Source organism: Paramormyrops kingsleyae, chromosome 15, assembly GCF_048594095.1.
Source record: "Paramormyrops kingsleyae isolate MSU_618 chromosome 15, PKINGS_0.4, whole genome shotgun sequence".
Lineage (NCBI taxonomy): Eukaryota > Metazoa > Chordata > Actinopteri > Osteoglossiformes > Mormyridae > Paramormyrops > Paramormyrops kingsleyae.
In genome coordinates, this window is record NC_132811.1 from 10,299,144 (window position 1) to 10,320,557 (window position 21,414).

Consider the following 21,414-nt stretch of genomic DNA (forward strand, 5'->3'; position numbering starts at 1 on the left):
TAAGCCAAAACATTATGACTACCCCATATAGCGCAAATAACGTTGACTATCTCATCAAGGTCAGGGATATATTAGACAATAAGTCAACATTCAATACTTGTGGCCAGTCATATAGCCATAATAAATCTGGTCCTTCTTGTCAAGGGGGGGGGGGGGTCATAATGTTTTGTCTCATCAGTGTATATTTATTACACTATTATTTAATTTTTTATTACTATTTTCATTATGGCAGAATTGAGAGATCTTTCACGTCAAATTATGGTCTGACTGTATACCTTGCAACAAGAGAAAATCCTAGAGCCCTTGATTCTAGTTAGAAAACCAAGAAAGTGCAGTAAAGAGATAGCATTGAGGCTCTTGAGCTATCTGGATGCCGTGTGATGGTTCTTATTGGTCTTACGCCTAGGAACCAGACCCATCACTCTAGCATGTTCACCGGGATCTGGCTCAATCTTAGAAGCAGGTTAATAACTGACTTTGTGTGTACAAGCAAACCTACTTTGAGAGTGATTATGTTAATAGGCTCAGGCAGAAGGTAAGATCCCCAAAATCTTCCGAAGTAGAACCTTTCCAGCAGAAGAAAGTCCTCTGCTGAGTTTCCTAGTTGCTTAGCAAGCTTTAGGGACTCATGTTCTCCATGAGTACACAACTCCACTTATCTCCAGTGCTCGTCCTCTGGAAGGTTACACTGTAATGTCTCTCCTCAATTATTCTCTTTCTTCTCATACTTTCACTGTCTTCGACTTGACAACTGGCAGGGTCCCATTGGATAGCATCTCCAAATGAATGAGGTTTGTGACAAGGCCTAACCTCAAGATGACAAGGGTGGGAAATGTGTCAGGGAGGCCTTTGGGAGACGAGAGGGGAAAGCATAGGGAGGCCAATTGTGAAGGAAACAACGAGGCCTGGGGCCCGGGCCAAACTCGAGAGGGAGAGAGAGAGGCAGCTGTCAATGCTGCCTCTTTGAGAATGCAAATAGACAAATCTCAGCGGCGGCATTAAACACGCTCACACAACGGCCGCCCAGGGAGGCCGCTGGATGCCACTCGTAGAAAGAGCAGCTGTTCGTGGCGGGAAGTGTTGTCACTGTCAATCAGCAGGGCAGGACGCGGAGCACATGGTGAAAAATGCCGCTGGGGACTCTCTGCCGTGCTTCTGAGCAGACCAGTCATGTGAACATGTGTCCAGTGGGCAAGAAAGGCACCTTTTAGGCAGACAATGCCCCGCGTTCAGGAAGGCCGTGGGCGAGAATTCCCTGGACGCCTTTGAAAAAGCAGTGCAAATCAGAAAAGGTTCACAACAAAGCAACGCTAAGGCAAATAGGAAATTAGCTGTGCTTCACACAGTCTGACGTTCTCAGAAACACTCCAATGCATGGATAAATAAAACTATTCATGCACACCCTTGTACTTCTCCTCTTATCTTCTTCTCCACTCCAAACCGTAATCTTTGAATCTTTGATACGGCAACATTCTGTGAGCTTCAGGAATCCGAAAGTGATAGGCTATAAAACACTCATTTTACGTTGTTGCTCATTGACTTCAAGTACGTCAAAATGACTAATTTCTTCGTAAACATTTCGTCTGTGTCTGATATCACGAGTTGAGCATATATGGTTATCTGCTGGGTATATAAGGCATACACAAATGTTAATGAAAGAGTAAAATGATCACGTTCGATCGTACGATTAGATGGACCAATTTCTGTCAGTGACAATTATCGTGGTGTTACATTCTGAAGATCATAGGCAGTATGTTAAATTTACCATCAGTAAGTTTGCAAAAGCAATGCACATTCTCACATGAGGAAAAAGAAGCACAAATATCAGATAATCCTAGAGTCCATACTACACAAGTGCCAGTATATTGAGTTCCTTCCACTTTCAAATATTTCTACATGTCAAATAAAAATCTAATAAATCGAGGCTCCAGCAATTATACATTTCCTCGCCTGCATAGACGTTTATATTCTGGGATGGGAATTTTAAGATAATATCTACATAATTACCCTGAATTTTCAAATTAAAGCCCTCAATGATCCATCCACTGATAGCTGTTAGTTCCAGCATTCTGCTTTTTCTGTGATTTCCAAATAGGGCAGTAGGACATAATCAGTCCCCTTTAATTATTTTTGCGTCATATACCAACAGACCAGGGTGGCATGGCGATTGGCCGGTTGCTTCAAGTCTCATCGCATGTTCTCCCCGTGTCGTCGTGGGTTTTTTTCTGAGTTCTCCTGTTTCACTCTACAGTTTAAAATCATGCTAAGGGGAATTGGAGACATCAGTAGGTCTCCAGTTGTGTGTGTGAATGGTACATGTGCATGTGGTGTGTGATGGGTTGATGCCACGTCCTGGGTTACTCCCATAGTCCCCAGGATAGGCTCCAGACCCCTGCCCATAGTCCCCAGGATAGGCTCCAGACCCCTGCGAGCCTGCATAAGACAAGCCGGTCTGGAAAATCGATGGATATCTGCACACTAGTGCAGGGTGGTATACTGGTTTTAATTTCCCGTACGGTATGAATTTTTCCATACTGTAGCATAGCTGAAACAACAGCTGCAATGCTTCAATATGCAGGAAATTATATTATATTGTTCACTGTTCGACGTGCTATGGTTCACTGTTACACTATCAAGCTAAATGTAAACGATTCTTAAAATAATTAATAAAAACATACTTTTTTTATAAACATTAGTATTGTAATGTATTTAATTGATGCTGACGTGATAAGGGTGAACTTCAAAGAAAAAAATAAATACCGTGATGTATCGTGAAACCACCAGAATCTTACAAAATACCATGAAACACATTCTTGGTCACACCGCTCAGTACTACCACACACTCGACATTGACATAAATGTTTTTCCATTATCATACATCCATATACATGAACACAATCCGCATATGTGGAGCATACAAAACAAATGGGGGCCTTCCTGCTATAATATTTCACTCTGTTCTGCCCTCACAGCTGTGATGGACCCAGCACAGTGTGGTATGTTCTCCACGGGCATGCCGGCCCATTCTGACGACAGTGCTTCCTGCAGTTGTGTTGAATTGGTTGACACACTCAAACCAGCACATCTGGCATCTACTCATACCCCATTCTAAGGCACTTAAGTCTTTTTTTCCTCCCTCACACAGAAAATCCATCTCTCAGCGATCTCAAGCCTTAGAAATCCTTTTTTAACCTATTTCCTTCCCTTCATCCACACCGGCTGAAGTGGATTTAGCAGCAAATCAGCTGGGGGTCTCAGCTTTCACGTGGATTCACCTGGAAAGTCTATTTCAAGGAAATAACAACTTCCTCTGACATTCTGTACAATCGGTGCATGAAAATAAATGATTGTAAACTACATAAAAAGGTTATGAACCGCGATGTAATTGTCCGACGGGAACCCAGACCAGTTGCCTGAAAAAGGAAAAATGGTTGCCATGGAGATGTACAAACCCACCAAGAAACCAAGTTTATTAAAGAAGGATCAATAGTCTGTTAGAAGTGTCACAGAGAGAATTTTAAATAGTGAGGAAAAGCATTTTAAAAAAACCTTTAATAACTCTGAAAATTAGAAACAAACAAGCCATGCAAAAATATCCAAAAGTTTTAACATATCGGCACTATAATTATATTTAATTTGATACTTGACTTTAAACCCACATAGCATCAGCACAGACAGATGCCTGAACTATGTATGCAAGGTGAGGTCCTAGCAATCTGAATAAAACTCTCCAGACTCCAAATCTCAATATCAAAAGCTGGTGTCACCAGCCCAAGAGGATGTGCTGACAGAACAGATTCACAGAAAAACCCAACTTTGCAGTCCTAGACTTCGCCGGAAACAGACGATGCCAAACTTGCAGAGCAAGCAGCGATCCCAAATCTAAGGCGGAACACACAAATATAGATCCAGGAAAAATGTCATTAGGATCCCATCAGCCGACCAAGATGCCAGACCGACATCTGAGGCCACCTACCTTCCAGCAGTAATGAAAATCAGCAGACCTTATAGACAGATGCATAAAAATACATTATTTAATGCCACTGCAAACATACATTATTCTAAAGTCAAAATTACAAGTGCATATACATGTCACTTTTTTCATGATGAGTTATTCTCAGAACCAGTGCAATAACAGAGATTATGGTATGAAATCTGCGATTTATTGCCACATTTACTATATTTTTTACGGCATGAGTTCACTATTGAGCTCTGACTGGCACAGCAGAATATCCTCAATATGGGCACTACCACTCCGCTTAGGCTGCTTTGCCACCCTCATCATTTTCCTATATTCTTACACCCCGTGTCTTAAAACTGAAAAAAAATGCACTGCACATCCAGCTTCCGTACCGCAGTGTTTTGGTGATCCCCATGCAGACTACTACTGTAACGTTAGCAGAAGTCATGCTTTGCTGAGGCTGATGACAAGAACAGATGTGGAGACGATATTCTCTGTAGGCTGAGCCTGGAACCAGCCTTCACTCCGTTGACAATTTGGATTCAACCGGTGCAGTAGAACAATCAGATCTTATGCCTGACGGTTTAACATCCAATAGTGCAGATTTATGATTTTTTACTTTCTGCAGTTTGTAAATGCCAATTCACATTTTTCCATTTTTTTTTTTGTCATGTGTTATTTCATGTATTGATGTGACAACGCATTTAAAAATAATCATATTTACAGTACTTATTTTAGAGATGTGGTCGCATAATTTAGAAGCACTAAACCAGGGTAATCACTTGCTAACCTGCCGTTGAATCTGGTGAAGATGGTAGAGGTTGGTACAGGAGGTGGAAGATTTAAGTTGTGTACAACATGGATAGTATATACCAGATCACTGCAGAGAATATACACCTACACAGTCATAAATAACAGGTGATTTAAATATTTAGGCATGTGGGAGGAATGCCATGACCAGAAACACGGCATGACCCGGCAGAACCTGAAGACCAGAGTATTACACACTGAGCCACTATGCTGGCACCCTCTCAAACCACACTGTTTAGAGCTGTGAATTAAGTGGATTGGTACTGGTATCACTGGTACCTATGAAAAAAATCTTTAAATATAAAAAAATTTAAAAAGCCCCAGCATGTGAGTTATAACTCAGAGCAACTCTTGCATGAGGGGAAACTTGATTTGACGGCCGGAGCATGTCAGGGCACTTCAAGGCGTCTTTACAGCTTTCCTGAGCACTCTTCTGCTTCGGAGTCGTTTTGTAATTCTTTTGAAAACACTGACGAGGCCGAATGACTTGAGCTGATTCCAACCAGCCCACCCAGATGACGCACAGGGGCCGAGAGACGCGGTTCTTGGTGACGGCGGAGAACAAATCAAAGCGGTGGATCAAAGGGAGAGGAAGTCAAAGGATGCGTGTCAGAAAGGGTATGGACCAGCCGCATTCATTCGAGCTAATGGTGAAAGAGAGAGAGCTTTATTTCCCCCTTTTCAAGCGACACCATGGAGATTCTCCCAGTTAAAATCCAGTGGTGACAAGATACAGATGCGGGAAAGTCACGTTTAAGTGTTTCTGGTGAAAATGTCAGCGGAACGTCTAAAACCTCAAGTGAAAGTTTTACGGTTGATGTGTTTGTTCCTCGTCGAGCACAGTAAGCCCAAACAGACCGTTACATTTAACCAGACGGCCCTTTCAGTTTATACGTGTCCCCAATGCACACACCAAAATGTACATTCTTCCTTCTAACCCTCAGACAGTTCATGTTTCTCTTTTGTCACGTGTTCATTCGTCACTGGCTGCTGTTTCAGCTGAGAATGGATCTGTTGTCCAGAATCTGCTTGCTCTCTCTACACCCCCCTCTGCATTATCACCTGTGCAGATCCAAGTCCCAAAAATGGCACCAGATGATGATATGGTGATCCTGATGGGTAGCTGCATGCCAGAAAATGACCCTGACAATATCGACTGGGAGATGGATGAAGGAGAAGCTGCACGTCGTGGATTCTTGTTGGACTTGTTGGACGAAGAGTGCGGAAGACCCACTCCCCTGAGGACATTGTAGAGCTGGTGGCCTCTTTCAGGTGACTTCTGGCTGCCTCCTGTGCCATCAACCCTTGTCTCTGGCTGCACCTGCACAACTGGTCGTAAGAACTTCTGAAGCTCCACCCCTTTGCCCCATTCTTTCCTTCCTTTTTACCACTCAAGAAACCCCCACTATCCCTTATCCCTTATGTTATTCCCTGATCATGATCTATGCACAGCACCACCTGCTGGTTGGGAGGTACAAATGCAGATGGTCTGAGGCTCACTTCCAAAGGATAGGGAAGATGTTGGATAAGTACTGTATCTGGCAACAACCTGCATGATACGGAGAAGTATACATGAGTGTGCAGTTAAAGTGCTGTGTGCGTGCTTCTCTGATATAGCTGGGGACTGGATGCCCATCTGGGAAAAAAAAGCAAATCTGGTGGGACTTATATTTCCAACTATCCCCAGATTAGCGATTGTGCAATTGATCACTTTGCAGAAGATCCAGGAGACCGATTCTTGGTTTCCCTAGACAACATTCCCATTGCGTAGGGATGAACATTTTTGCTGATATCATCTGTCATATGACTGATTAACTGCTACCGATGGGTGACTAATGGCCTATTTTTTTGGGATGGGGTGTTGATTTTAGAAGAGAAACTGCAAATTGGAAATTGTTCACAGGCAAATAAATCATCCGGTACTGGGCAGTAAAAAGTCAGCGGGGATCAGGCAACTCATCACCACCCAGTGGCCGGACACCAGGAGAAGAAAAATGCATTACTGGGTAGAATGGCTCTATTCTATTGGATGGACATTCACACACAGAAACACATGGGCGGTGTGGAAGCCACAGAGAATGCTGGATATGCACACCAGCTGTAAGCTCTTTGCGGAATGATTCTCTCCCCCCTGACACCCAGCAGATACTCTGACCACAACAACCCCCCCCCCACCCCCCAAAGACTCCACAAAATGAAAGACACCAGGTCCACAGGCTGTTCTGCTCTGACTTCCTGTCCCAGAGGAAGGCGGTGGCCAGGGACAGGAAGAGCTCAGTGTGGGCAGCCTGTCTGTCTCAGAAAGGAGTCGCCTGAATGGGCTCATTCATTATGGCCCATTCCAGCTACTCCTCGACTACAGGTGTACATAGTTACGTCATTTTCTTTCTCTCCTCAGTGAACTCGACTAGGCACTGATCCCTGTCATCACTTATTCATTTTAATCCTTAACTTTTAATCCTTATTCCTCTGTTTTTTTTGGTCACTACACTGTGTTGCACCTGTCCCCATCAAAACCTCTTGCATGCCTATGCTCCCTGATTTTCCATGCAATTGATACGTTACTGATTTGCCTCTATCCTCAGCTCTCATGTCAAATGAGTCGCTGCAAATCACGTGGCTAGTCGTACATGTACCGTCCATGGCAGGACGTGAAGGACTTCAGACTCTTGTGCCTCTGAAACACATCTTTGCCTACCTTGCCCTCTCCTTTCCAAACCACCAATCAGCTGGAAGCACGTCGAAGGGCTACGAACTGATTGGAGGAGAAACGTGACCTTCTCTCCCGGTTACTGAACACTCGCTGATGCGGAACGCTCTCGATGAAGACCTCTGACAGAGGAAGCTAAGGAGCCCCTGGCGATTTCCTTCCCTCTGTCGGGGGAACAAAGCGGATTTGTTCCGGCAGGGCTATAAAAAGTGCGGTAGGCATTAGGAAACACTCACCGATTAACTCTTTGTTCCTCACGTCCAACGCCATGTTCCTCAAGGCGGTGGCCACGGCACACACCACCCGGTCGTTGTCTATCCTCAGCAGCTCCACCAGGATGGGCAGGCCCTTCTCCTTCCGGACTGCCACACGGATGTACACTGACCACTGGCAGGGAGAGAAAAGCATGGTCAGAATCCCCCGTCACAGGGCGCCGGACCGCTGGAGAAAGGCCCGGCTTAAGCGGTTCCTCACCTTCTCTAACACCCCTTGGGGGAAGACGTCGCGGCCACATATGCTCTGTGCCGGATTTGTCAAAAATCCAAAGCTGCCCCAACCCCGGAGCATAAGAAGCTTTTTTAGGATTAGTGGAATTTCCGCTTCTTTCATCGCTCCCCTTGCCAGCTCCGGTTAAACGATGTCTGGGCTTCATAGCAACGTGATGCATTTCCAAAGTTCCCTAATCTGTTCTTGCCTCAGTTTGGGCATGCGAGTCCACAGAAACTGACCTCATGACAACCTTCATCATGTGTGAAAACCCTCACAGCTTACAAATGGTGACCATCATCACTTATCTGGAATAACAGCAAAACTACATCAAATCTGTATGGTACACTGTGCACTGAAAACACAGTCAATTTAGCAAGAATTAATGCAGAGTTTTAAAATGCAGGTGAGCACAGGGGTCATTTGCAATTTCCATTATTGCTAGTAGATGGTGATTATCTTCAGGTCCAAACTAAATTTTGGTTGAATCCGAATGTGTCAGACGGCATGTAGCACCATTCTATCTGAATGTTGAAAACGGTGCATGTTTCAGGCTAATTGCATTTCGATAGGAAGACATAAATGACTCTCAGTGCTCAAAACACTAAACACAGACCCAAGCACATGTTTCTTGAAAGTATATTCAGACGTTTTGAAGATGGGTGAACCCAGAAAGAGCTTTGTGATAGCAGTTACAGCAAAGACATTGAATATGTCTCCTGCCCTGTTTCGATACACTGACACATACGGGTTCATAAACTCATTTAGTATAGCATAGAGTCTCAGTATAGAGGTTAATCATTATACACCACAAAACAAGAAGGCAAAGATGATTGGTAAAGTGGCCAGACTGGTAAAAATACAGGTACAGTGTGATACACTGTGAGTTTTGGGATCTTTTTTTTCAGCTAAGGGAGCCTCGAAACTGACCTCCACAGCCGCATTCATTAAGGAACCTGAAAAACATCCAATCCCAGTAGTAGAACCCGAACAAGCGAGGGCCTCATTGATCACGCGGGACCATTTCACTGGATTTGCCGGTAACGGCAAATGCAAAAGCGGCCTGCCCGTTTGAGCGCGGAAGAACCAGATACAGTAGCTGTTAAATTGTAAGGCTTTTAAATACTGTACGAGGAAACTGGGCACTAAAAACAAGCCGTGTGCAGCCAGGGTAGATGCCATTGTTCCTTGCAGACTCTCTGGCACGGTGCTTACAGGGGGTTATAGATCTGAAGCCGCTATTTCTGTATAATGATACAATAAAATTGCATCAGACTGAGCTAGGGTAACAGTCAATAGCTTCTTGCTTTGACTGATCTTATGTGTATTTAACAGTAATATGCACGTTAAATACACACTGATAACTTACTGTATAATTCATACCACCACTGTTATTTATTAATCGCTGCCACTTTAGAACACAGCACCTAGATGTCCTGCTTGCATGTTATTGGGTATTATAAGCGCATTGTACATTGCTTGTATATTGTATATATCAGGGATCCCCAACAGTTTTTCTCTGTGGGCCAAATTCCATCAGCAACAGAAAGCTAAGGTCCAATGCATCGGGAAAATACTGCCAACATCCACAATGACAGAATTTGCCAAATGGGGGCTGGGGGGATTGATTGCGCGGTCCAGATTCAATTGTATTTCATTCCGGGTGCACACCAGAGTCTGCCAGTTGATGACCACTGGTATATACTGTATGTATTGTATTGTATGTTCAGTACTCTGTTATTGCTGTTAATTAATCTTCAGCATAATATGCTGAAGGCAAGCAAGTAGTTAATTGTACTTTTACAAATGACAATAAAGTTTTCAAGTCCTACACTCCAGGATGACATCAGCTGAGGTGCAGCAGGGTGCGGTGCCCCTCCCAGACAGACCTGAGGACCTACCTTCCAGCTCCCAGCGGCCAGGTTCTGCAGTGCCCCCGCAGCGCCCTCCAGCGTGTCCGGGTTCGAGCACTCCGAGAGCAGCGTGAGGTAGGGTTTTACGATGGAGGGGTGCCACAACATCTGGATCCCTTTGGGGGGGTCGGTGGACTCGGGGAGGGGGCCCAGGCCGTCCCACTGTTAATGGAGACAAACGGGTGATGATGGACTCACCGGAGTCATCGGCAGACCGGGGCACCTTGCATGTACAGGCGTTTTGGGATGCACCTGTCTCGCCAAGCAGGCTTTGGCAGCAAGCACAGAGGATTCTCTGCCAAATGGGTGAACAGCAGGTACAAAGTAAAAGACTTTCTATTTATTTATTCGGTTTCCAAGCACTCTTTCGTCACCAGTGATTTTCGCACGTTTTTCGGTTCATTCGCCCGAGCACGGCAATCCGAGCTAAGCGCCACACTCAAGGGTACAACCGCGTTTCCTCTTCTGGCACGGCCCTCTTCTGGTAACAGCTCTGCTTTCGGATCGCGGCGCCATCTGCTCTGTTCCCCACACGGCGCTTTCCAGTTCATCGCCTCGGGTCAATCGGAGCACGACGAGAACGGGGGCCTCGCTGCGGCGGGCGGCTTTCGCCGGTGCCAGGGTGGCGACGCCGCGCTTAGTCTTTTGGATAAGACACAGGGTGTTGCAGGACGACACAGGATGAGTGCGCGGTCATCATACGTGGGCTCCCTGAAACCTAATTATGTCTGTTACCACCACGAAGATGTCTTTCGTTAGAATGGAGCGTAACAGGTTTACGATAACCACACCTTTAAAGATCGTGTAATGAACCATCTCACGTAGAGGCTTCAGACATACGCTCTCGAGCCAACCTATTTTAGTCCGGCACATTCCTGGACACCTGCGTCTTGTGTCGTTTCTTTGCACCTCCTCCAATAATTAATAAGCCCATGTACATTTATTAGCTCTGCCTTGAGGACAGTCTGTGCTGTTCAATTAATGGCCCTAGGGGATCACAACGCCCACGGGCCTGTTTCCAGGCTGGCACAAGAGCCATTTCGAAAAAGGAAGACCGTCTTCTCCAAGGTGACAAACATACTCTGCTATTTTAAAGAGAAATGTTCCCTCATTATCAAACCACTGCACCATCTCGGTTACCACTTTTCCCAGTGAATCTGGGCAATTTAAGATAAAAATGACTTGAAGTAGCAAAGTCAACGAATACACAGATATTTAAATGGTTGTAAATTGGCTGTAGCCAACCATCCGTTAATTGAATCATTTTCAGTACTGACTGACTGGGTCACAGCGATTCAAATCCAGGTAAACAAACATCGTAAATCGGGGAATCAGGGGTTCCCAACAGGCATTTAATACCATTAGGAAAAAACACAGCCCAAGGCAAGAACGCAACTGTACATCAGCGTTAGCCCACACTGGAAGGTTTTCAGTGATTCTGAGCTGGATTTCGTTGTTTTATGGCCTCATCTGTGGGCTGTTGACCTCTCCACATCTTAAAATGTCCAGCCTCAGACGTGACTGCTGAACCTTTGGAGCGTCAATGCCAAAAACATAATCAAATACAACCACGTATCTGATTCAAGTTTCAGATTAAAAATACACAGAATGACCGCAACTAAATGGGAATTGGTCGAAGAGTAGTTTTAGAATCCTTGCTGTTTATAGATAACTAATACTAAACAGTTGCTTTTGTTTGTTATTTTATAATTAAAATGACAGTTCACACATGATGGTAGGGATGAATACGGATGTTTTGAGTAACAGAGACTCCGTAAACAAAGTGACTGGAAAATGACCAGTGGGCTCTTAGCTGTGGCCCATGTGAAAAACACCCTGGTGGCGTGTAACTCTGCAGCTTAGGACTCAGAAGATCGTAAGTTCAAATCCCATGGCTGGTAAGGAGAACCCAGTTTGGCCATTGAGCAAGACCCTTAACCACAAAAACTTGAGAGTGAGAGTAAGTGGCCTACCCTGTGCTCTGATCTCAGGCTTCGCTCACACCTCTGTCTTCATCCAAGCTCTTCTCCATCCTGCCATGAATTTCCCTCTCAAGTCAAATTTGGGACATCATTTCATATTTCTTAAACGCCCCACTCCCAACCTAAACAAATTGGTCACCGGAGGATCATAGAGATTGATGCATTCAACCCCATAATATGCCGCCAACACCGTGACCGCACTATTTCTGTAGACTGTGCATACTATTAATCAACACAACATTAATTTCCTTACTACCGTACTGGCTATATGCATATATCATATATCTATCAAGGAGGCTAACTAGCCCATTGATTAAAGACTGATGATCTATCTTATTCTGATCATTTCTCTAATCACAGATGAATTTGGGAGTTGTATACCATCGGCGATATGGTGGCAACCTTGAGTGGGTGCGTTGTTATGGAAACAATCTCCCAGTTCTAGTCTGAATATTTAATCCTTTATTCAAACATTTATTTATTTATTTTTTGTGCGAGGGCGAGGCCGCTTTCGTCTGCTCTGCTGTCGTTGAGATTCTTCCCGATAACGATCGAGACGGATGTATTGCTGGGGCGTACGCTCCAGTCTCTGAGTAACGAGCACACAGAGTTCTAAAAGCTTCAAAAAAGAACAAAAATAATACCAAATTTACAATTAAAAAAATGGCTTAAAATAGCTCAGAGGGATTTTCAAAATGCCTACATTCAGGGAGGATAGGCGACTAAATGATAACAAATGGAGTTATGTTTCTTAGTGGTGACAGGAAAGCGGACGGTTGCGACCTCCCCAAAAACTGTCTGCTTCAGCAGTGAGATCTAAAGTCACCGTCATAGGCCTGTCAAGCACGGGACGCATGATAAATAGCCCAGTGGGGAGTCTAGCAGTTAAAGATGCAGCCCCTTGGGCTGCTGTGTCCCTCAACAAGAAACCGGACTTTAACCTCTGTGTTAAAATGCGACCAGTTTAATTAAACTTACTTATTTAACTACATTCTGTAATGTTTAAGCCAGTAAGATTTAAAAACGAAAAAAGAATGCGAGAAAGATAGCACGTGCCTATGATGGTGATTTGCATGCTATGGGGATCAGCTTAATATCGTGTAGAGAGTATACACAACGCTGTTGCGACGGGGGTGATGAATCGAGCGGCGGAATGACTGATAGGGCGGCCTTTATGAGCTCAGCCCTGATTGGGGGAGGCGCATCATGAGGGCGCTTTAGGGATTCATAAGTCACTCTTCACTACTGCTGGAGCTGTAGACGGTCACATTTCTCAGGCAGGCATTTTGGTGTGGGGCGATACATCCCCTCCAATTTATAAGCAGGCCGTTGGGCGAGGGGGGGGCGGCCTTTAGGGCTACAAAGTGATGCCTACTGGACTGTGAGTCGCTCCGAGCTGTGCTCTAAAGCAAAATGTCAAGCTTGTTGTGGGGTGGGGGGGGGAACTTGCTGATAAATGATTTGTAGGCGGAAATTAGTTTCCTCTTCGGCCTTGAGGCACAGGTAACCCCTTTTGGAGTATCTGGGTGGGATTGGCGGATATCACCCAGTCAGGAATATCATGGCTCCTCGAACGTTTGGGCGTCTTTTTCCGGACCCAGTATTGGAGCAGTAGTTATTGGATCCCACTGATCCAGGTATCGGAATGGCCTCTGCAGTCTCTGATTGTTTTGGAAGATGTCAAAATGGAAAGGGGGACACTGAGGATAATTGTTGAACAGGGTTAGCTGTTCTCAGGCACATCTTGGGCTTAGCTTAGATTCCTCCAGACCCCACTGCTGTTTGGCAAACGAGCACAACTTTACCATGAAAAGAACAAATGTTTTTTGCATTGTGCCATTTTTCTACATTCTGTAATATAAATGGGACTCTCCCCTACAGAGGCAGTGATTAGTAAAGCTCTCTGTTTTGACTATTCTTCCTACTTACATGTGGTATTGAATATACCATCAATCTTTTGCATGGTGACAAAAATGCTCTGGCATTTATTTTTTTTGTTGATTTATGAGCAATTAATTGGCAAATAGAATGCATATTTGTTTTATTGAACAAAAACGTTTTGCACTTGGCCTGGAATTGAGTGAACTACATATAAACAATTCTTGGGATATGGCAGTGAGAGACCCTTCTACTCACAAATATACGGAACAATGTGGGATTTGGGTAATAAATCCCAGGACACCTGTAATAGAGACAATACGGTCTGACCAGTATTTCCCCTCCATGCATGGTCTATCATTTTAATCTAGAATCTGCTTCTTAATCGCTTCTAATACTACCCTTTGCCACTTTTCCCTGGTGCTACGGGACAGCAAATGCTGACAGATCAAAGTACCTGGGAACTGTGCGAGGATGAGCATTAAGGCGTTCTAAGCACCCGGCCAGTGCGGTTCTCTAATCGATTTAGTTTCCTATCACCAGGCGAGGACGGAGAGCAGACAGACATCAGCTCCTTCTCTGGCTGCCGCTGCCTTGCCTTCCTTCAAATATGCTGGCTTAACTTGTCTTTTGTGTTGCGGAAAGTACCGGCACCCCTCAGAGAGAAGCAGGATATGCTGACAGGCATCAGGTCCGCATGCGTCTTTAGGTCACATATATGATGTCACTGTCCTTGTGACTGACCGCTCACAAGTACAAACGTTTATCCGTTCATCCATCTTTCCGTCCATCTGGACCCATGGAGTTGGGGCACAGAACAATTCCAGACAACACAGGGCACACCCTACATATCAGGCTAACACGGGGAACATAATTCATTTTGGAGACACCGACTGAAACCAAAGAGGAAACTAACATGACAGGGCAGAACATGCATAACACATGGTGGGGATGAGATTGAAGCCTCCAAGCCTGCAGGCCATAGTGCTCCACGCTGAGTCGCTATGCCTCCCAAAGGCAGCAATGTAATGAATTAAAGGGACCCTAAACAATTTGACCTACAGTGTTGGTACCTCACATGCCATTAAATCACAGTGTCCATGAGAGCCCTCTGTGAGCAGAGAAATCAGCACTGTGAAATAACTAATTACCTAGCAGATAAGGGCCTCCCCCTGTGCCTCACCACATCCTGAGGCTCATCCCCCCACGTCCTCCACCCCGTCTCTTCCCAAGGTTCGTCCTTGGGCTCGCCCCATCCCCCTGTCCCTCACCCCAGCCCCATCCTGCCCACCTCGTCCTGAGGCTCGCCCCATCCCCCTGTCCCTCACCCCGGCCCACCTCGTCTGAGGCTCGCCCCGTCCTCCTGTCCCTCACCCTGGCCCAGTCCAGCCCACCTCGTCTGAGGCTCGCCCCGTTCCCCTGTCCCTCACCCCGGCCCACCTCATCCTTGGGCTCGCCCCGTTCCCCTGTCCCTCACCCCGGCCCACCTCGTCCTTGGGCTCGCCCCATCCCCGTCCCTCACCCCGGCCCACCTCATCCTTGGGCTCGCCCCGTCCCCCTGTCCCTCACCCCGGCCCACCTCGTCCTTGGGCTCGCCCTATCCCCCTGTCCCTCACCCCGGCCCACCTCGTCCTGAGGCTCGCCCCATCCCCCTGTCCCTCACCCCGGCCCACCTCGTCTGAGGCTCGCCCCGTCCTCCTGTCCCTCACCCTGGCCCAGTCCAGCCCACCTCGTCTGAGGCTCGCCCCGTTCCCCTGTCCCTCACCCCGGCCCACCTCATCCTTGGGCTCGCCCCGTTCCCCTGTCCCTCACCCCGGCCCACCTCGTCCTGAGGCTCGCCCCGTCCCCCTGTCCCTCACCCCGGCCCACCTCGTCCTGAGGCTCGCCCCGTCCCCCTGTCCCTCACCCCGGCCCAGTCCAGCCCACCTCGTCCTGAGGCACGCCCCGTTCCCCTGTCCCTCACCCCAGCCCTGTCTGGCCCATTTCTCCCACCTGATCCTGCAGCTTCTTCTTCTTCTTCTTCTTGCCCCAGCAACCCGAGCTCTCGCTGTCCTTGCCGTTGGCATCTCCGCACAGCAGGCCGTCCAGCTCGTCGGCGCCCGCCTGCTGTCCCTGAGAGGTCTCGGCCGCCAGGCGGTACGACAGGTTCCTCAGGATGCACACACAGTTTTCTATGGTCTGCGGGAAGACAAGGGCAGGGCAGCGTTATCTGACAGGCACTAAAATCACCAGAAGCAAAACAGAAACCCTAAGAATTAAAAGGCAAATCTTCTAAAGAACTTAAAATCAGATGCTAGTATCCCCCCACATAAATACCTTTAAATATTTCATCAGGCAATTAAATTTTTTATTTTATTTATTTACTTACTTTTAACTTTTGAATTATTATTTTACTTTATAGAGTTCTCACGGAAGCTCATTTCATTGCCTGCATCTATTGCTGCAAGCTTTACTGTTGTGCTTTTGTTAAATAAACTGGGTTTAAATACTTTATTTCCATTTTGACCAATCATGTCACTCTGGATATGAGTATTCACTAAATGAATAAAATATAAATGTAATGAGCATAAATATGATGATGGACAATGTGGCCCTAATTAGCATAAATATGATGATTAATCATGCGAATCTAATTAGTATAAATATGGTGATGGATCATGTGACACACGTTTGCTTCTCTCTTGTGGAGATGAAGGACAGCTCCTCTTCTTTTACATTGGATTAGGAGATAACTGGCATCATCAGATAGTGAAAAATGCCCCAGCCCCCCAGCTTAATCACCCTTCATTTACCGCAGAGACAATCAGAATGGTAGCTGGATATTTGACGGGTAGGCCTCAAACCACGAAACATCCTCTGAGGAGGCCACAGATGGAAAAACGATTAACGCTTTTTAAAAAGTGGTTGTTAGGGGCCGAGAATGACATAGACGGTCTCCATGCGGGTCCTCAGATGGCTGTGTTCGACGTGCCATTCTGGATGTCACCTGGCTGTTTGAATCTCACCCTGCTGCCTTGTACTCCGAGCCCAAACACAGACGACCTTGCTGAAGGCTCCCCCCTGCTCTTCCTCCCTTCGGGATTCATCGTCGAAATGCTTGACAGGGTAAATGAATGCAAATGAAATACATGCAGCACCTGTCAATGCGAGACAGAGTGCCACCAGAGAAGGGTGGGGCTTCCGCCCATCCGTGGGAGGGGAGGTGGCTGACCGCCGTTATGCAAGTGTCTTCAATTCAGCTGTCTCCTCATTCCTTGCATTTGTATGTTCATTTTTGTTTGCAGTCAGCTCCCGATCCATGATCACGACTAGTTTCGGCTTTCCTCCCAAACAAGACACCTACCATGAGGAAGATCTGCTTTCTTAACAAATAAAAACTAATTTGTTTTTGCTCATGTATTGTGCTAATCCCATCCCAGCCTCGTCGACCATCAGTCCCCGAAAATAAATACACCCCCCAATTCACAAACGTTCTCTGCCAGATTCCCACGTCAAGCGGTTCTTGTCGGGCCTCCAGAACAAAGGCGGTACGTGGACCTCCGGCTACGGCAGCCGGGCATCATTGTGTAATAACGTTCTGCTGGCGAGCAGCAGCCAATGCAGCCACCAGCCCATGTGGCGGACAGACAGGAAGGACGTGTTAAGCGGCTGTAAAAGATCAACCATGGTGAGTGAGTCACTGGGTTTAGCCAAAGAAAATAACACTGGAGACAGCGTTATACTGAGGCACCTAAGCCAGAAAATGAAAAGATCAGACGATTCAGTCACAAGACAACCTCAGCAGGTGATATTTGCTCTTATTATATTACCAGAGTCCTCATTAGGAGGATTCTGCAGATTGGAATCCAGACAGGAGCCAGAAGACTAATTACAAAGAGGAAAGTTGGAGGACGAGACCAGATTCAATCTTTTAAAAAGAGAAAACACAGATGGACTGGGCAAATAAGAGGAGATGAGACAGCGGCGATTCTGACTGACCTATAGGGGGTTTCAAGCCTCTAATCAGTATGGTTTCAGTCTTTCAAAAAAGACAGGGCGGGGGGCAGGGGGTTCAAAATGCGTATGAAAATACGGGACAAACTGCCAAACAGACTTAGACAGACTGAGGCAAAAAACAGGGTGAAACCCCTGATTCTGGGTCTAAAATTGAGATGAGATTAAACCCACAGACATCTCCCCCAGTGGAGATAGGGGTGAATCCAGGCCATATCTGTCACCTGCCTGCGCTGGAGCAAACCCTACCAGCCCCAGTCACGGATGGTTTAATACTGCCATTGCAGACCTCAACAGTAATCACACTCGGCTGGACGTCTGCTAATGATATTTGGAAGCAAAGTTTGGACACTGAGCATAGCTGATTCTCTCTGACGGTACAGTTGAATGCTCAATCGTCATTAAGGCGAAAGCTTTGCAGCACTGCTGAGCGGGGGCCAGCAGTTAAATCACAATTAAGGAACGCAATTATGATGTCACAGGTGACTGTGGCAACCTTGAGAACCTGGCCATCCATAAAGCTGTTTATTTTGCTACCAGAGCCCCCCCCCCAACACCCCCACACCCCAATGCACCTGCCTTGCGTCCGTTTTGCACAGAGTGATAATTGGATGAGAGATGGGTAACTGGGACGGAGTGATAATTGGGTGAGAGAGTGGGAGACGCCGAGTCAGACCTTGCTGTCGATCTCGCTGCTGCCTAGCGCGCTCTGGATGACGTAGAGGAGCGAGTCGGTGAGGCCCTCGCACTCCCGCATCCTCCGCCGGGCCTCCTCCCCCGCCGAGCTCACGTTCCTGCAAGGAGAACACTGGCTCAGCCCAGTCCAGGACCCCGTCGTGTCCGGATCCAGTGAGCACTCACTCTTTTACTCAGCACGGCCCACATCTTAAGGATCAAGGATTCTTATTTGTCACTGTGCAAGTGGTTTACACAAACACTATGAAATTTGGCAGCTGCCTCCATAATGACATAAATAACAAATATACAGAGAAACATGCATATATACATGTATGCATAACAATCAAACTAGTATTAGATAAATACTATACAAAAATAGGACAAAGAAATATATATCTGTGGGAATTCCCTGATAAATATTTTAATAAATAAGCTCTGAACATTTGTGAAGTAACCACACAAACATATCATGTATACAGATCAGTGTGTGCATCACCAGTGAATATTAATACAGTGTATACTGTCCAAATGAGTATTGTTTTAATGAGTACTGACATGCTGAATACTAGTACAGTGAGTACTATCCCAAATCCCAAAGGGTATTGCCCCCAATGGTGCACTGCGTATTACACCCCAGCGTGTAGCTCCACACCAAGCTCAGGGGCAGTGTATACTGTACCAACCCCCTCCCTGCGTCGCAGGGACTTGCCAGTCTTCCTTTTTTCGCACAGAGGTTTACGGCTGAGTGTCTCCACGCTCTAAATGTGTGTGCGTGTACAGAACAAATATCTGGAGCCTGAATAATGAAACAGAAGCGTTCTCAGCTTCAAAGCGACACAGTTCCTCAGCATCATTTACAATGCAGATCCTTCAAGCTGAGACAGACCAGACAGAGAGAACATACTCTGTTAGGCCTTGTCATTCAACTGACTCCACTCCATTGCTTCTGTACTGCTATAAATATTTGATTAATGTTGCCCTGAGGGTAAGTGGATGTTGACACCTTGTATTGTCTCACTGTTTATAAGTGATGCAATTATGTTTGCTTAACTGACAAAAAAGTTGCCGTGCGTCGAAGTCATTTGCATAATTCTGCATAGGCCATTTGAAGGTCGAAACTCCGTAGCCCTATGTTCAAAAGCAAATTTTATTTTGCTAGAAATTATTAAAATTGCCTCGTAGCTTTGACACGCCCTCAATGTGCCTGATTTAACGACACAGTCGAATGAGTTTAAGTACAACAGCAATACTGATGGATGAGCTATGCTTGCTTAAAACCACAATGATGGATTCCTGCATCACCTGCGTCTGTTACACTAGTAAGTGTCTTAAAGATCGCATATGTTTCTCTAAACAAGCACATGGGATAAACTAAGGTAACCAGTGGTCACATTAAACTGTCATTTCCTAGTTATTAGATTGTGATTGGCTATTTCAGGGCAGGAGAGCTACAGGTTAATCTGCAATCATGTAATTCACACCTTGTACCCAAGTCATCCTCAAAATGATGCTAATAACAAAAGAGATCATGTGACAAACCGAGAACTTTGTAGAAATCAAGAACTGGTATTTTGCACTTTGACATGGATTCAAAAAGAAAGTATCAACATCTAGACTACAGGTTGAATTTTGAATGGCTAATGCAGATATCGAGATCCTTCTACCTGTCTTCTATTAAAGCCTTCTGGGACATAGGCCACCAACAAGGGCTCTCCAGACATCTCTCTCCTGAGCTTCTCTCTCCAGCTGGTTCCAGGTATAGGCCACCAGCCCCATGGTCTCACAGGCAGATGTTTCTTGGTCTCACTGGGGACTCCAGCTCAGGATCTGTCTGGTGATGCCCTTATCACAACACAAGCCCCCTGGTCTAACCCATCCCCAGAGACACTACACCATCATGAAGAAGACCCATCTCTTCCCAGGATTTAGGCCCCTCTTACCTATTTAGATGTGTTTGGGACCACTAATGGCGGAGAAGCTACCTATCAAGTGAGAAATATTACAGACATCTTTGAATGACATCTTAATGTCATTAACATGTGCCACAAATCATTGTTAACTAGCATATTCTAAATGATATACAGTCTCTTACCACACTAATAAATCTGATACCTTCATCATTGTTAGTTAGCAGGTATTTTATGATATACCTCCTACCACCACAACAGCAAATTCAAGATCTTTATTCACACAATAATTTTTCTGCAGCTTTCAAATACTACATGTACAAAGCAAGATGAATGTAATGCAGCTCTGGTGGTTCAGGTACGCTAGACTGTTCTCCAGTGGTTAGATTTAACACAGCATCAAGAGAAAACCAATAAACTGTCAATAAAAGGATGCACATGTACAAATGACATATGACGAGACAAAGAAATCTTCCTCTGGGATAAGAACAGAGCTGCACCTTAATCTGCATAAGAGAGGCCAGACTTTCACACACATTGCACCGGACATTTAACTTCACTGTAATTTGCTTTCTGATACCAGAAAATTCAATTGTTAAACTCCACTAACGTCAACCTGAGGAGAAATTACTTTGAATTTAATGGAATTAGAAAATTAAAAACCTTTATTACACTGTCTTTTGAAAAGAGTTGAAAAGCCAAAATGTTGATGTACTGTATTGATTGCATAGGACATTAGGGCTCTGAATTAAACCATGTATGCTTTTAGTTTTTTTTTTTTATTTCAAACCCTTGGCATTTATGGAATAAATGAACATAAAAGGTAATGAATCCCAGGTTTTGCACTTGTAAATAGCAGTATATGATCAGAATGGATTAAATCACCGACCAGGTTCACTCACAAGCCCTTTAGTAAGTGTGCGAGTTTGGAGAGCAAAGATTGTCTCATGTAATTTTGCGGTCACAAGGTACTTTACACAGCAGTAATCATGGAATTGAGATGGTCCTACTCACCTTTACGTGCCATCTATATATTTTCTAGCTACATCAATTCAATAAATATACAGCATTAGCATGTTATTTTTTTCTGTCAAAT

The 21,414-nt window shown here is 45.5% G+C and overlaps 1 protein-coding gene across 1 annotated transcript in view; it reads right to left on the reverse strand.

The window, feature by feature from the left end:
- The window catches only part of ctnnd2a (catenin (cadherin-associated protein), delta 2a), a 227,346-nt gene that overhangs the window by 33,382 nt on the left and 172,550 nt on the right, over positions 1-21,414 (reverse strand). Inside the window, exons 13-16 of the mRNA XM_072700081.1 lie at positions 18,410-18,527; positions 15,733-15,918; positions 9,869-10,042; positions 7,718-7,868 (exon numbers count right to left, since the gene is read on the reverse strand). Coding sequence (XP_072556182.1) covers positions 7,718-7,868; positions 9,869-10,042; positions 15,733-15,918; positions 18,410-18,527 — 629 coding nt within the window. The remainder of the gene's footprint in view (positions 1-7,717; positions 7,869-9,868; positions 10,043-15,732; positions 15,919-18,409; positions 18,528-21,414) is intronic.